Source organism: Schistosoma haematobium, chromosome 5 (genome assembly GCF_000699445.3).
Source record: "Schistosoma haematobium chromosome 5, whole genome shotgun sequence".
Taxonomy (NCBI): domain Eukaryota; kingdom Metazoa; phylum Platyhelminthes; class Trematoda; order Strigeidida; family Schistosomatidae; genus Schistosoma; species Schistosoma haematobium.
Genome location: NC_067200.1, coordinates 1125541 through 1142915, shown reverse-complemented (window position 1 = coordinate 1142915; position 17375 = coordinate 1125541). Strand labels below are relative to the sequence as shown.

Here is a 17375-nt window from a genome sequence, read left to right as displayed (position 1 = left end):
ACAAATGAATTCCAATGGTTAAATAAGATTATGGGACAGTCAGACGTTATCCTTATTTGCGAAACATTTGATTGAGACTGATCATAAGGTTGACATCAAGTCAACATTTGTAGTGTTATACAAAAGCCTTCAAGGACCTTTGCTAAAGTTTATTGTAGCCTTGGCTATACGCAAACAGAAATCCCATTTATGCGGTCATAAACAATTTGTCCTTACCTTCAACCGACCCTCGTAATACTGATTCATTATCCAGAGTGGTAATCGCATTGTTGGTTGACATTAATTGCACGGCCATTGTGATTCGCCACCACCCATTGATTAGAAATTTTAACGTGTGGTTAAAGAATCTCTGAAAAACTCCCATTCTTCTTGAAGCATAATTAATCTGAACGAAGAATATTCATTTTAATGAATTCCTCATCAGATTCTTTACAATTATCTCACATCCAAATCAATAGTCCATAAAATTAGCGAGGGTTAAGGCAGGGTACATCATTCCGAATTGTGAATATGTGAACTGACAGTTGTTGTTTGTTATATATAGAATCAAATCAAATCGTTAATGTTAAGACTGACTTCAATCAGTTTATCAGTGTAATGCAACTGTGAAATAAATACGTGATCAGAATAAATATGTTCAACGTTGGGTGAGCACGCGAGAGAGAGAATAATGGAATTACGAATCACAGATTACGTAATGTGTAGAATAATATGAATTAGATCAGGTATAGTAAGTAGGAATAGATGCTGTATAAATTTCTCAAGAAGATTAGCCAGTGTAATGATAATGATAATGTATTAGATCAGTCCACTTTTAAGACTAGAACCTATATGTCGCTAAATAATCCATGTTGATTGACTTGTATTCTCCATAATAATAGTTACCAAATAAGTATAAATATGTCTGTTGATGTAATCTTAACTTTTTAATTTATTGTTATCTCTTAAATTGACGTTATTATTGTCATTACTGATTGATTTCTTTACTACTTATGCAAATATCAGTAGCTTCAAACAGTGCATCAAAACACCATAGTTCAATATGTAGTCTAATGCAAAAAATGTTCAGATTAACTCAACTATACTATTAAGATGTGTTCATCCTATAGAAAATCATACAGAATAATAAGTGGAGTAGTAGAGCATTCATGTCAAAAGATCCACCCCTTTTTCTTTTTCTTGTTCTTCTTCTTCATCAACTTCATTTTCATCATCATCATCATCATCTGCCACACCAGGAGCAGTTTGGCAGGTTGATAATCCATTTTTATTGCCATATAAGTTGAAAATCATTTTTCACTAGATGAAACATGGTTTTGATTATGATCAAGATACATTGTAAAAAAGGTATATCTAGCCTCCATGTTTACTCTGTTCACGACTCAATCACCAGAAAACTCAAATGCATGTTATAAACCTATTATCCTAATTCTATTTGTGATCATCTCTTTCCCAATCCACATTGATTCGTTTTCATCGTAATTACTTTGACTATACTCCTTTTATTACATATTTTATTCACACAACGTTGTTATTATTAGTATTGGTATATTGATAAAAACGTGGAACCTTACTAGACGTCATTTCGACTCTCATTATCTGACCTTCCTAATTCACGAATCACACAATCTTCAAGTATTTCCATGGTAACAAATCAGAATGTTCATCACTGTTCACATATAACATTGTCAATTTCATTCATGCCTGTCTTATTTTGGTCTTTGTAAAATATGACAATTATTGTGGATCTTTAACTGTGGAGCCTGATGATGTAATCAATTGTTCGTTTAAGTATTCTTTGTGTTTGCATATTCTGTGTGTACTTTTCAACCGTTAGGTTTAAGCATAATACCAAACCATCCCTCGATTTTATCACGTCAATCTCCTCAAATTTATACAAAAAATGTAAAACATGGATTGCAAATCAACGTACCCAAATGGTGGTTTATGGAGAATATAGTAATGTAATAGTTGAATTCATGAGTCGAATTAAGCTAGAACAGTATGTAGAACCAGGAAGCAATTGACGGTCGTCTTGTCCTAGTATAGGATTCCTCATCATTTGCTCACCGGTGACTGGCTTCAAAATGAATTTCATGAAGTTCTACTGAGAAGCCGTAACCAGTGAAAATCAACCGTGTTTTCTGTGGTGCAGCAACTTACTGAAGACAATGGTGGACGATCGCACAATGTCGTGAACTGGTTGATCTTAGCAAATAACACCGTTGGATACCAGCCGACTCAGTGGTCTACATCTTAAACATTTGCATGCCTGACCGAGTTTGTGGATGCGCATAACTGCAGGATTGCCAAAACTTTATAAATATTTGAAACGATAAAAAGCACAGATTGGCTAATTGTTCAATCATAAATAAAGAATCTTTTGAAAAACAGAATATTGTCATATCCGTTAGTTGCGTAGAATAGATTCAATGTATTTATCTAACAGATTAGGTCATATAAGAATCCTTGCAAATAGTCTCAAAAATGAGATATCTTCTTCACCTCTCCTCTCCTTTACAAATTCACAATTCTTCTATTAAACTCAACGGTGACTCTTCGTTTGACATTTGAGAAGACAACAATTAATCAATAAAAAAACATTCAACCGGAACGAAGGAAACTACTTAATTGAAAATTTTTTAAAACAACAATTTTAAACAAACAAAATAAAAATTCCGGTGGATGGGAAAAACAGTGAGAAGACAAGATAGAAGTAAGAAAAGTGGAATGGAATAAAACAATGACGAAGTTGACAACGATAATAACAGCATCGACACATACACACACATGCTTATTTACGTGTTATCAGACTTTAAAAATTGCTAGTGTTGACTAATTGTAGATAAATATGTCGATGTGTATATGAGTATGAGTGTGAGTATGTTGGAACTATATGAGTTATGAATAGTAGGTAAATTGTCTTACTTAAATTAAAACACTCACATATGATCAGGATCACTGCATAGAATGAACATGTGCATCATTATGAATACAGTCTGTCGATTAATATGGATGTTGAGAATCATCTCGAGAGGATTATCTTGTTATCGCTGGCAGCTCGGAAGTTTACTGTGCATTATTCAGTGAATAATGCGTTGAGGTTTGAAATGAACGACATTCGATTTTAATCTCAATATGAACAATAACACTGAAATGCAGAACAACTGACTTATCGAATCTCAAATCTGACGGAGCAGGCACTCTAGATACTATTATTAGCCATTATCATCTTTAATAGAACTTTTTGACGAGAAAATGGTGGAAAGAGGCAAGGAAAGCAATTATTTATATGTATGATGTGTTTTCTCGTTTACAAATAATAGCGTAAAAGTTTGTGATGGATGTCTTTAGCATTATGCTATTGATGATGGAAATAATTAAGGGAAGGCTCGAATGGATGAATGTTTTTTAAGGACAGCTTCTAATTCGTTCTTGTTACCGGCAGCGTTAGAGAAGTACCGAGAAGGGACTATGACGATAATAGGTACTGATAATGTGGAATATTTTGAGGATAATAATCAAACGTAATGCTCATAAATGATCAGTCAGATCATACCTTTAATACCAACACAAGTGACTCATTCTATTTGTAATGATTTGAACTATCTTTTTGTTGAAACTTCGTCAGTCTTCATTAACATATGTGCATCCTGTATGGATTGTCGCGAAAAAACTATTATGATACGAGGGAAGTATCGAACAGATGACATGTGGTTAGTGGTAGAACCCAGGATTGACGTTTGGTCCTCTTCAAGACTTGTAAGGCAGCCTAAATACGAACTTGAGACTCAAGTACAGCTGCCTGATAAGTCTTAAATGGGACGAACTACACATCCCGAATTCCAGTGCCAGCTACATTTCACTGTGATTGTGTTTGACTCTGGTTCAGCTGGCATTTACTTGACTATCAAATCATGAACAATGTATCCATTATCTTGTACGTATTCGTTTTATTCGTATTTTTCCCAGTATTTTGTATCTTCAACTCCACCTGTAGCTCTTCTAGAGTTATGGCTGATACCAAGCTCGGGCAAAGAAGGAGTGTTGGGCATGTGGGTAGCAACCACATCCAGTTGAAAATTAACTCACTATAAAAATGCTAACCAGGAAAAATAATTTAAACCTTTTAAATTCTACCCTAGGATTTAGCAGGTCTTCGTTTAAAAGAGTTATGATGCCTCATTGTGAAAGTTGAGTTCTTTCGGAAGTCACGAGGCCGATGTTCCTTCTAACAAATAGAGCAACATTTTTTATAGGTACATGGAAAGTCTTCATACATACCTTGTGAATTTTTAGTTAGCGAAACAGGACTGTCAATAATGCGCTTAAGGTGTATTAAGAGGCTTGAAGTGGAGTTGTCTTTTCTAGTTTCTAAAGAAATTGCCGATGCTTTACTTAAAAATTTGATGGCTACATGTTCTAAGTGCAGTGGAGGCATGAAAATTCAGCCTATAAAACTTCAAGTACATGGTGATCCAGTCTTTCTTAAAAGATGCGTAATTCCTTATGGAATTCGAGAAGCATTACATAAGTAATTAGACGATTTGTGAGCGAAAGGCAAACTTGAACCGATTCAGTCTTCAGTATGGGATACTCCTATTGTTACGCCACTGAAGTCGGTTGGCAGGACCCCTTGAATGTGTGGTGGCTATAGATTAACATTGAACTCTTGTTTGTTAAAGCAAACGTGCACGACGGTAGAAGCTGAAGATAGTTATGGTTCCAAAGTGTTTCCGGAAGTTGACCTAAAAGATCATTCTTTATCGATTTTGACAACAGTTAACACACATAGTTATCAATGTGGAAGACCGGGAGGATCAGTCAAATTGTAACGGAAATAAGGAGATACAACTTGGCAGTACTCGGAATCAGCGAAACTCATTGGACCCAAGCTGGACAACAGAGGATAGATATTGGAGAGATGCTGATATACTCCGGTCACGAAAACGAAAATGCTCCACATACTCAGGGAGTCGCTCTTATGCTGTCCAAAATAGCATGGAATGCACATGTAGGATGAGAATCTCACGGATCCAGAATCATGAAAGCATCGTTCAAAATTAAGAAGGAGGAGATCACAATGAATATTTAATTTAAGGCACCCAACAATGATAGCAAAGACGACAATAAAGATCGATTTTATGAGAGACTGCAATCAACCATAGAGAAGTGCCCAAGAAATGATCTCACCATTCTGATGAAATATCTAAATGCCAAAGTCGGATTAGACAACACGGGATATGAAGATATTATGGGACGACATGAACTGGGACAGAGAAACAAAAATGTAGAAATATTCGCAAATCTATGTGCATTCAACAAATTGGTCATAGGAGGTACAATATTTCCACACAATCGTATACACAAGGCTACATCGATCTCACCGGACCACACTACAGAGAACCAGATAGATCATATTTGCATCAATAAAAAATTCCGAAGGACAACGGAAGATGTGAGAACCAGAATAGGAGCTGAAATAGCTCCAGATCATCACTTAATGGTGGTCAAGATTAAACTTAAGTCAAAGAAACAATGGACAACTGAGGAAACAGCATTACAAAGGTTCTGTAAAACTGAAACTAAGGTTTGGACTGAAGGATAGCTGTCTCGGTGGGTTAGATACGTGCCTTGGCCCGTTTGAAACCAAAACAAAGTAATTGGGTAAGATGACGGCTCAACAATTAATCATAAATTTAAATGTACATTGTTACCTGAACAAATATGTTCACTCAGCTATCCAACCAATAATTGTTCAATTGATCAAATCTAAATAACAATAAATAAGGAAGTTGATAAATGATGAAAGAAAATTACCAATAACAACAAATAAATGTTAATCTATCCTGCCTGGATAGATCACTCACAGATTCGTTCAAGAGATAATATTTCGTTGCTTTATAACACAGAGTGTTTCCAATTCTGAAAGTGTGTCTCAATTCACAATTGAAAATGCACAATTCCAGTCCATGCAATCAACACAATGAAAAGGAGGAACAAACCAATGCAAACCAATATGGCCACTGCCAAGACTTAGTATCAAGTAAACACAACATAAATGAAGTTAAGGAAGAAACACGGAAACTTAGTGAAGACGTAAGAAAAATAAAAATTACAATGAAATACAAATAATACCAACTAAAATGGAATAAACAAGAATCACAAAATGTACAACTAGAGGAACAACAATAGAAACAAACTACAAATGTATACATGGAGGGATTCCCACACACATATACACACACAAAACATTCAAAACGGATCTCGCAGTTCAATACACCCTTCCTTCAAGACACTAGCAAATTAAACGAATTCAAGATAGATCTCAACAATAGCTTCCATGCCTTACACGATCTATTGGAGAAGGAAGAAGAAACTACTATGTAGGACATCTGGAAACTTATCAAGGAAGCACTAACCTTAACATGTCATGAGGTTCTGGGGTGAGAGAAGCATAATTATAAGGAATAGGTCTCTATAAAAACACTGAACATGATCAAATAAAGGAGAAACAAGAAGATAGCAATTTACAACAGCTGAACACTAGTAGAGAAAACCAAAGCACAAGCTGAATACATTGAAGTCAACAAGCAAGTGAAGAAGGGTATTAAAGCCGACAAACAGAAATACATGGAAGTACTAGCAACGACGGCGAAGAAAGGTGCAAGAGGTGGAAATATGAAGCAGCTATATGATACAATGAAGACACTAGCAGAGAAATATGGTAAAGTAGAGAGTCCGGTAAAGGACAAAGAAGGAAGGGCAATCACTGAAAATCAAGAACGGAGGAACAGAGAGGTAGAATACTTTGAGGAACTTTTGCATAGACCAGGACGTTATATAGGACGGAATCAAAATGAACTGCATACGAAGTTTAAGGATTATATCAAATACCAACCACCAGACAATTTACCGGCTGAAGTACTGGAGTCAGACGGGGAAAGAACTGCGAAGATCATCCATGTTCCATTCGGGAAGATTTGGCATCACACTACTGTCAGCAACAGCGAAAGTCTTTAACAGAGTGTCGCTGTACCGGATGAAAGATGCAGTAGATGCCCAACTTCGAGACAAACAAACTGGATTCCGTCAGGATCATTCGTGCACAGACCGAATTGCGGTTCTACATATCATCGTCGAACAATCAGCTAAGTGAAACTCGTCACTGTACATCAACTTCATTGATTACGAAAAGGCATTTGACAGTCTAGATAGAAGAATTTTTTGGAAACTTCTTCTACACAATGCAGTTCTTCAGAAGATGGTCAACATTATACGGAACTAATACGACGGACTACAGTGCAAGGTCGTGCATGGTGGACAGCTGACAGATGCATTTCGAGCGAGGACGACGTCAGACAAGGCTGTCTACTCTCCTCCTTCCTCTTTCTTCTGATGATCGACTGGATTATGAAGACCTCGACATCTGAGGGAAAACAGCTCAGAACCAGTTAAACGATTTGGACTTTGCAGATGACCTATCTCTCCCATCCCATACACATGAACAAATGCAGATGAACTGAACTCGTGGAGCAGCATCCTCTGCATCAGTAGGCCTTAACGTACACAAAGGGAAATTTTGGAAGATCTAGAATTGTTCATGTACCTGAAAAGCATGATCGATGAACAGGGAGGATTAGATGCAGGCGTAAATGCGAGGAGTGGCAAAGCAAGGGTCGCATTCCTACGACTGAAGAACATATAGAACTCAAAACAGCTGTCCCTCAACCAATTTCAAAGTCACAATTATCAATACAAATGTCAAGACAGTTCTACTGTATGGAGCTGAAATTTCGAGAACTACTACCACCATCATCAAACGTGTTCAAGTATTTACAAATACCTGTCTACGAAAGACACTCAACATCCACCGACCGGATACCATCAGCATTAGCTTTCTCTGGGAGAAAACAGACCAGCTTACAGCTGAAGAGGAAATTAGGAAAAGAGGACGTGCATTACACAAATCATCAAACTGCATCACGAGGCATGACGTAACTTGGAATATTGAAGCGAAGTGAAGAAGAGGAAGGCCAAAGAAGACAATACCTCGAGTAATAGAATGAGATATGAAGAGGACGAATAATAACTGAAAAGAGCTGGAAAGGATTGCTCAGAACAGGTTTAGATGGAGAATGCTGGTGAGCGGCCTATGCACCTTCACAAGTAGTAACAGGCGTAAGTAAGTACATAAGTAAGTAAGCCTACAATTTGTTAAAATTCAATTTCTACCACATGGTATAACATGACTTAATTTAAACCTTTCTTGAATCACTATTCAGCATTTACACTGTTACGATTCTATCAGTTTATTGCTTGATGTATGCATCAAAGCTAGATTTGTGACATACTCAATCGTAATCAGTAAAAATGTCGATTTGATCACTATCATTTGGGCGTCATTTTAGTTAATTTAATTTCATTCAGATGCCGTTTGAAATAAATCATCCGGAATCGACTGTTTTATGGCGTAAGAAGCCATAGGGTTACGTTGGAGCTTTGCAAAAACGTTTTAGCGAACAAGGTTCTAATTTTGATGACGTAATTTCGATTATACAGTGGGCATTTCGGTACTCAAGCGTAGTTTGTCCAAAGTCACTTAATTAAACTATTTTAGCGGAGTTCAAAGGAAGCTGATTTTTAGTTGACAATACAAAAAATTAAAAACTATAACCATTTTTACCGCGTTTACGGTACGTGAAATCACCAGAATTGTCGCCTTCTTCAAAAATTATTGAACAATGTTCTATGACTTGATCTGGAAAAATAAAGCATTCGAGAAAATGTCCAGGCTACTTATGAGAATGATTAAGTAGAACATTTACTTGTTTTGAAGGAACGAAAAAACTTCCATCGTTATCTTGTATTGATGAAGTGTTCAGTGAACTAATTTTACTCGACATCTTTCCCGCTGTCGATTGGATTGATTTAGTTCAGTTTGCTTCAGTCAAACTATCGTAAAAGCAAAGAATTGAAAAAGCTAATTAACACGGCACCTTTGCTCGATGTTGAAATAGGTTTAGATTAATTCTTTTGATTGGATGAGAGAGTTAAAGTGAATAACTAAAATAAGAATATTTATGAGTATATGTTTGTTAAAATCTTTGAGTGATACTAAAATCACGAATCAATCAATACTAGACCATCATATATAAACGTAGAAGCACTGAATGGCCGTTTTGTCCAAGTTTCGGAATACCAAAGAATGCGCATCCATGATATCGCACACACGGATGGAACTCAGTACACTTCTCACTCTCAAGCGTATAATCTCTAAACCACTATGCTGACATTCAGCGTTGTTAATGTCTAACTTTTATCAATCTGCGATATCGCGCGACCACCTTTTCTTGTCTTCAGTAAGTAACCGTCTCATACCCAACAAAGTTTTACTGCACTGGTAACGAATCCTCAGCACAATTCTGATTATTTCCTATCGAATGTAGTCACTAGTGGACACACGCTTATTGTCAGTACAGTGTTGAGGAGATTGACGTGTTTCATCGTTGTATGCCAGTTGAGTCGTCTGACGTTTAAGTGCTTTCCACTCAGCACCTAATGTCCTGGGTAGTATTCACGCTTGCGTTATTGTGCATTTGCACAATTGAGGAGTCTCATACGATTACGAAACGGCCGCCAAAAGTTTCCAGACTTCGCATGGTGGTCTCACATTGATTGACTCATGATTTCAGAGAAAATAAGGATAGAATGATAAGTTTTGAAGATAATGAGGGTAAAATAACAGTTAGAGCAATTTAGTTAGCTCAACTGTACGCTAATATGGCAATAAATGAAGCTACAGGGTTCTCTGATAAATATAATAAAATCTGATAGTTAAGGTATGGTCATAACTTACTGAAGTTTCTCTTGTTTAATGACTTATTGTTGAACCATTCGATATCATTGTACCGATTAAACTAACCGGCAATATACTTGTGACAGTTGACATAGGCTTATTAGCGAACATTGTTTACATTAGTTTTCAAGTGTCGATAATCTTCAACAGTCTGTAAAATATTCACTTCTTCTGAAGGATTGGTATATATCCCACCAGTTTTTGTAATTGGATCGAAAAATCAAAGTCATCTCTTCGTCAAGGTATTCGGTATGAGTCTCCTGATTGAGAATTTGTATCAATCGGTACTCATCAGCAAAACACATTTCGACGAACTGAAATTCCTATTTGGATTCGAACATACACTACTCACGGCTCACTAAATGTTGAGGCGGCAATAGAATCAATAGCAGTTTTCAATGTTCTAATAAAATTTTCTGCCTAACCATTCGATCAAGGATGTCTGGGAGCAGTAAACAAATGTTTTCACAATATACCATTCAATCAGGTAGTGACTGCATCTGCCGCAAATTGAGAGCAATTATCAATCACTAACACCATGGGAACCCCTTCTCGAATAAACACCTTTCTCAATGCTTGGAATGTGAAATCTGAATTTGGTGAAGTTGTGAAAAGATCTTCAGGCCACTATGAAAAAGAATCAATGACTACAAGTGCATAGTACTTGCCAAGAAACGGACCACAACAGTCAACATGAATTCTCTGCCATGCCTCAGACGATACTGGCCATGGAGTCCACTTGAAAGGCTGATTTTTCAGCTGATGATATTTTGCACAATTGTTTGCTGTACAACATATATCTGCATTTATCTCTGGCCACCAACATGTGAGTCTCGCCAAGGACTTCATTTTCTCTACATTTAAATGTCCACTATGAAGATCTTTCATGACGGATTTACACAATGAAAGAGGAATAACAACACGATCACTTAAACATAAAGTACCATCAAGAGTAGTGAATAGCTCGTCCCGCTTTGTTAAATAGACAGAAAATCTACGTTTCAGATTAGCATTCCAACCTTTCTGTATAGCATTTAAAAGTATCTACGAGTTTCTGTAACGAGATCTGGATGTCTCATTGGTGAAGGTTGCACTAACAAACAGTCTGTAGTACTAGCAGGTCTATCTTGTAATGATTGTCGAGAATTGTAGTCAACGTGTTGAATTTGTTTGTCACTTTTGTACTGAACCGTATAGTCATACACACTCAAGGCAATACCCCATCGTTGAATCATAGCATCTTAGAACGTGCTAAGAACTTTCAAGGGGGATAAATAAACTTTAAAGCTTCATGTTCAGTCACAATAGTGAATTTTTTTCTGAATAAGTATTTGTGAAGTCCTTTAACAGCCCGAAACAAAGCTAATGCTTCTCGCTGAGCATGTGAATAACCTTGTTCAGTACCAGTATGTTTGCGTGAAACACAAATAACTGGTCTATCTTCCTGCCCCAAGAGTGAGCATATACTCACAGGTGACGCATCAGTAATAATCACAGAATGTACATTAGAGAAGTACGTTCGAAGAACAGAATCACTTTGAAGAAACGTTAGTACACTTCGTAAGCACGACTCCTGTTCCTCACCATATTTGAATTAATTGGATGTCAAAATATTAAATAAACAATTTGCGCGGCAAGAAAAATTAGGAATAAAACGGGAATAGTATTGAAGAGCGCTTACTAGTGAACGTAATTCTGTAAGATTTTTTGGAGACGGTGCATTAGTCAGTGGGGCTAGTCGTTTCATATCTGGTCTAAAACCATTACCATCAACGAGGTATCCAAGGCATTCAAAACTAGATACACAAAATGAACACTTATTTGCATTCACTGTATTATTCTTCTCAAATAAACGACGCAATAAAGCAATAAGTCTCTGGTCATGAACTACCTTATTAGAACCATGAACAATGAGATCATCTTGATAACCTTCAACACCTTTAAGATCACTAACTACTTTATTCATAACTTCCTGAAATATAGCTGGAGAACAACTTAGACCAAATGGAAGGAAATTGTATTTGAACAGACCAAACGGAGTGTTAATTGTCGTCAAAATAGATGAAGATTCATCTAAAGGAATTTGAAGATATGCATCTTTTAGGTTTACTTTCGAGAACATTTTAGAACCATGAAGTCGATTTAGAATATTTCCAGCTTCTACCGTTTGCTTCAACAAACGGGAATTCAGAGTTAATCTATAGTCACCACAAATTATAGGGGTCTTGCCTTCTGACTTCAGTGGCGTAACGATAGGAGTACTCCATGCTGAAGACTGAATTGGTTCAATTATGCCATTCGCACACAAATCGTTTAATGTCTTAAGTACTGATTCTTGAAGACCATAACGAATTATTCGTCTTTTAAAAAAAAACTGGATCACCCTGTATTTGAAGTTTTATGGGCTGAATTCTCATACCTCCACTGCACTTAGCACACATAGCTATCAAATCTTTAAGTAAAGTATCAGAATTTTCTTTAGGAAGTAGGAAGGACAACTCCACTTTAAGCCTTTTCAAATTCTTTAAAACTAATATTGACAGTCCTGTTTCGCTAACTAAAAATTCACAAGCTATGTATGCAGAATTATCATCTCACATTCAGATTTCAGATCCAGATTCAGATTTGCCCAGTAAGACAGAAGGTTTACGGCCTATGTTATGTCTTTTCTAGTATTCTTCTGTGAGTGTTCAGTCTTCTTTTGAAAGAGCCAATCGTAGGTGCGGACATCACTGCTTCGGGCAGCAGGTTCCAATTATTGATGAGTTGGTGTGAAAACCGGTATACCACGGGTATTTTGTTCGTTCTTGTCTCTTCTACTCGCCTGCTATGTCCTTCGAGGTGTTCCGACCTAGTGGGAAGAAAAAGAGAAAATAAGTTAGGTTCAAAATCATTTCTCAGTATTCTGTATATCAAAATTAGATCTTCCCTTAGTCTACGATAGGACAGAGTAAAGAGGTCCAGCTTTTCAAGCCGCTCTTTGTATGGTAAACCCCGGAGTTCTGGAATTGCACGGGTAGCTGCCCTTTGTATTTCCTCTAGGATATCCGAGTCACTTTTTAGACAGGGGCTTGCAGCCAGAACGCAGTTTTCAAGCTTAGTTCTCAGTAAGGATGCGTACACTGTGATGAACATGGTAGTGTCTAACTTGCTGAATGTCCGTTTTAAAGCCCAGAGGGTTCAAAACCGCTTAGCTGCGACTTATTGACAATGGACCGCCGTCTTAAGATCATGACTCACTGTCACCCCTAGATCCTTATGATACCGGACGACAAGTACTGTCACTTCCTCTCTGCTGTACCTATTAACCTTTGAATCCCCAAAGCGCACGTAGACACACTTTGCTGCGTTGATCGGCGTCAGACACTCTTTAGACCAATTAAATATATTATTTAAGTGTGCCTGAAGAGCACATGTGTCTGTATCTCCAATTACGACTCGCCGGATTTTTGCATCGTCTGCGTATAATAACATTTTGGACTGTACTATACTTAATAGTTATTTGCACAGTATAAAAAGTGAAGGGCTTAAGACGAAACCTTGAGGTACTCCACTAATTACTTGTCTCTGAATGGAGCACTTCTAATTCGTTAATACTTTCTGTCTTCGACCTACTAGTAAATCCCTAAGCCATTTTAAAAAAGGTTCAGAAATACCAAGGTTTTCCAACTTCAATAACAGTCCATTAGTTAACACCTTGTCGAAAGCTTTACTGAAGTCTATGTAGACAACATCCAATGAGTTTCCGTTGTCAAGCACCTTTATCCGAAATTCTCTTGCCATAAGGAGGTTCATTGTACTAGACAGATGCTTTCTAAAATCTTGTTGTTCTATGTTTAGCAAGTTATTCGTTTTCCACAAATGCCGTTATGGTCCGTTTGACTATTCTTTCCAGTATTTTAACTACAACACTGGTGAGGCTTACAGGACTTGTTTTTTGTATGGAAGTGATGATTGCGTCCTTCTAGTCCATGGTCAAGTGACATATTGAATATCACAGTCAGTAGGGCCGCGAAATATTATGAAATAGGTCTCAAGATTTTGGTGTATAGTTCATCACTTATAAGCAATTCACAACATCCTCGTATATGCTGTCTGAGTCCAGTAATCCTCAATATTGAAGCTACAGTAGGTCGTAACACAACGTTAGGATCTAAAGATTTCATGGTCTTGAATGAATAATAAACTCTCTACTGATCGTGTACACAATAAAGTCATGATATGAACCGAGAGATGTACATAATCGCTTTTGAATATGAGAATTATTTTTCGAAATGGTTGACAAAGATAAATGGTCATTAGGAATGGCCAAATTATAAGATCTAAATTTCAAAATCTAGAACTACTTGAAGCAAAATGAACAAAAGCTTTGCATACTGAATGGATGTATACAATCTTACCACATTTAAGACCTATGGCATTACGAAATCAACATGATCGACGAGAATGAAGTTTTCCAAGCGACAAACATTTACCAAACTTGATATCAACTTTGTAATTTGCTTTGAAATGATGATGATGATGATGATGATGATGATGATGATGACGAAACTTCTTTCATGTATGCTGCATATCTCCTACTAATATTCTGAATGATTTTCCCTAAGATCATTTTGCATCTGAAGATAATCATGACATCTTAATAGTATAGTTGAGGTTATCTGAATATTCGTATACATTAGATCATGTATTAAACTATGGTGCTTTGATGCGCTGTTTGAAGCTAGTAATTTTTGTATAAGTAGTAAAGAAATCTATCAATAATGTCCAACAGAAGTGACTGAAGCCGAACTTCATTTTCATCTTCACTTTATAATTAAATATTTGCTGCTTTGTGATAGTTCGAATCGCCATTTTTATAGCATCCTGATCATAAATGACACTAAGAACCTATCAAGTAATGTTCCAGATCGACTCGCGAATCTCTACAATAATGAAGTCTGCAAGCAATTAGAACCAGATTAATTTCAGTTCAGATTTATTAGAATGAGGAAACTTATAGAATATTGTGCCTTTGGTGATGAATTACTTCTCGAAATCACATTAGCTGCATAACACTAATACTCTTAGAAAGATACAATTTTCCGGGAATCGAAGTATCATTCAACATATTGTTGAATGAACTAGACTTTTAAATGATGACTGGATAGCAAAATATCACAGAATTCAATCTGTGTGGATTTCGATTATTCAAGACATAAATCAAACTAAGTGAATAACACGATGCCGATTGAAACGAACGATAGTGGATTTGTGTCACGGAGAGACATCAATTCTGGGATGCAGGTATATCCAGCTGACGAGTCACAAATAAGGAGAAAAGCGCATCATGGGTTCCATTGCTAGTCACCAACCATCCTTCCTGATAAAAATTGAGTTATATTGCGTGACAACTAGATGAGGCCAGACGAACGCATTGTATTCAGAATTCGAAATTGGACAGTCTTCAAGTACAAAGGTATCATTGATTTATACAAACGCCATGGACCTGTAAATCGTATGCATTGAGGAATAAGATTTGAAAAATTGAGAATTCTGTCTGATTCATCGCATTGAATATAAAATAACATCAAGTTCTATCATTTCTGTAATATCCAATAAAATATGCAAAGTAATATTGATTATTTCTTCAATCTTAACGTAGACAATGTGTTTGTCTAATGAACAAACATATTTCTGTTGACCTCTTTTGTTTATAGAATCATTTATGATTGTACTTTGTTATCATTTATCAATTCAGTCTATCTTAATATTGAAATAATATGGTATTCTCTATTCTGTATCGTGGATGTCAGATGAACGTTGGTTACAATAAAAAAAAACATCGTTTATTTGGCTGACAATCACCGACATACAAAGATCAAAGATGAATGAAATTCTTATTTTACATATAATTACTGCTTTTCTAAAAAGAAGCTGAAGTGAAAACAAATTTTTTGGTTGTCAGTTCATAGATGGTCTTGCTCCAGCTATGAATAAACACTCCAATCATTTACCATCTCAGTTGTATTGTTCAACTAACTTCATATTTTAAGATACGGATAAGCCGTTTTTGCGATTCCTGTTTTGTCACACTTCTGATAGATTTACATACACTGAATGAGTCGCATAGCATAAAACATGGAGTGTATCCCTCTGGCGATGTGAAATTAGACTACTATGGTGAACATGACAATGCTTGAATACATGTATCAATCTGAGCTAGTTCACCATTAAGAACATGAAAGCACGGGACGGCTGTTTAGTATAATACTCATGAATCCAAATGTTTAAATTACTGCAATCTTAACGGATACTCAATCTGACAATATTATAATGCTGTTTAGAATTTGTGTGGGAGAGAAATGTCTCACATAGATTTCATCATTCGATGCCTTTATTACCGCTCACACTACATTTAGAGAAATGCTTTCAATTCTGGAATTGTGTCTCAATTCACAATTGAAAATGCACAATTCCAGTCCATGCAATCAACACAATGAAAAGGAGGAACAAACCAATGCAAACCAATATGGCCACTGCCAAGACTTAGTATCAAGTAAACACAACATAAATGAAGTTAAGGAAGAAACACGGAAACTTAGTGAAGACGTAAGAAAAATAAAAATTACAATGAAATACAAATAATACCAACTAAAATGGAATAAACAAGAATCACAAAATGTACAACTAGAGGAACAACAATAGAAACAAACTACAAATGTATACTTGGAGGGATTCCCACACACATATAAACACACAAAACCTTCAAAATGGATCTTACACGAGGTATTATTCTCTTCAAAACATCAGTGAAAATGTTGAGTGAACGAATTATTATTTGTAAAATCAACGTTGGATAAATAGTTATGAGCAGATGTAATCAGTTTAAGAACGTTTATTCCAACTGGAGAGATGGAAACTATGATACTTTACAAAACTAGTTATTTCACACTGGACTAGTTTCTTATAAATCCATGAGAATAGGACCGGTTATTGGGCAAGTTTTGTTTAACAATGTGATCAATCATTGACGAAAACACTTCAGTGATTTTTTGTTTCACATTTCTCATCTTATTACCAATGCAACGACAGAACTGTTACTAGTTCATCATTCACTCTACATCTTTTTCCATTCCTACTTGAGTATCAGCTAGACCCTTTAAAATTATTCCATATTCAACAAATTCATAACAACTAATTAACAACAGTCTGTCAACCAGCTTGCACTCAACAGTGAATAGTCAAATAACGAGGGATTGAGGTGCCTTGTTACATATTGATGCCGCATTCCGACAGTTTAGTTTACAACAATGAACGACGTCACTTTCGATTGACATTTCTCAGTATTGAGACTTTAACCAAATGTTCATTTACAACGAACTCGTTTTTGATTCCTATGGTTACATAATCACTTATACACGATACTGTTAATTGAATTAATTCAATGTTGTAACCTCTTGTGAAATTACTTATGTGTTTATTGAATGAAAACAATGACATAAACACAAAAAATTATATTTTTATATTCTACCAG

At 36.2% G+C, this 17375-nt stretch overlaps 1 protein-coding gene across 1 annotated transcript; it reads left to right on the top strand.

The window, feature by feature from the left end:
* The first annotated feature begins 6517 nt into the window (after positions 1 to 6517).
* MS3_00000656 (uncharacterized protein) lies at positions 6518 to 7698 on the top strand. The gene has a single exon (XM_051208342.1). The coding sequence runs from the start codon at positions 6634 to 6636 to the stop codon at positions 7021 to 7023; it is 390 nt and encodes a 129-aa protein (XP_051064633.1). The 5' UTR covers positions 6518 to 6633; the 3' UTR covers positions 7024 to 7698.
* The last annotated feature ends 9677 nt before the right edge of the window (positions 7699 to 17375 follow it).

What these genes read in the sequence shown, in the direction of transcription:
- MS3_00000656 (XM_051208342.1), top strand. Translation starts at nt 6,634, where the DNA reads ATGGAAGTACTAGCAACGACGGCGAAGAAAGGTGCAAGAGGTGGAAAT.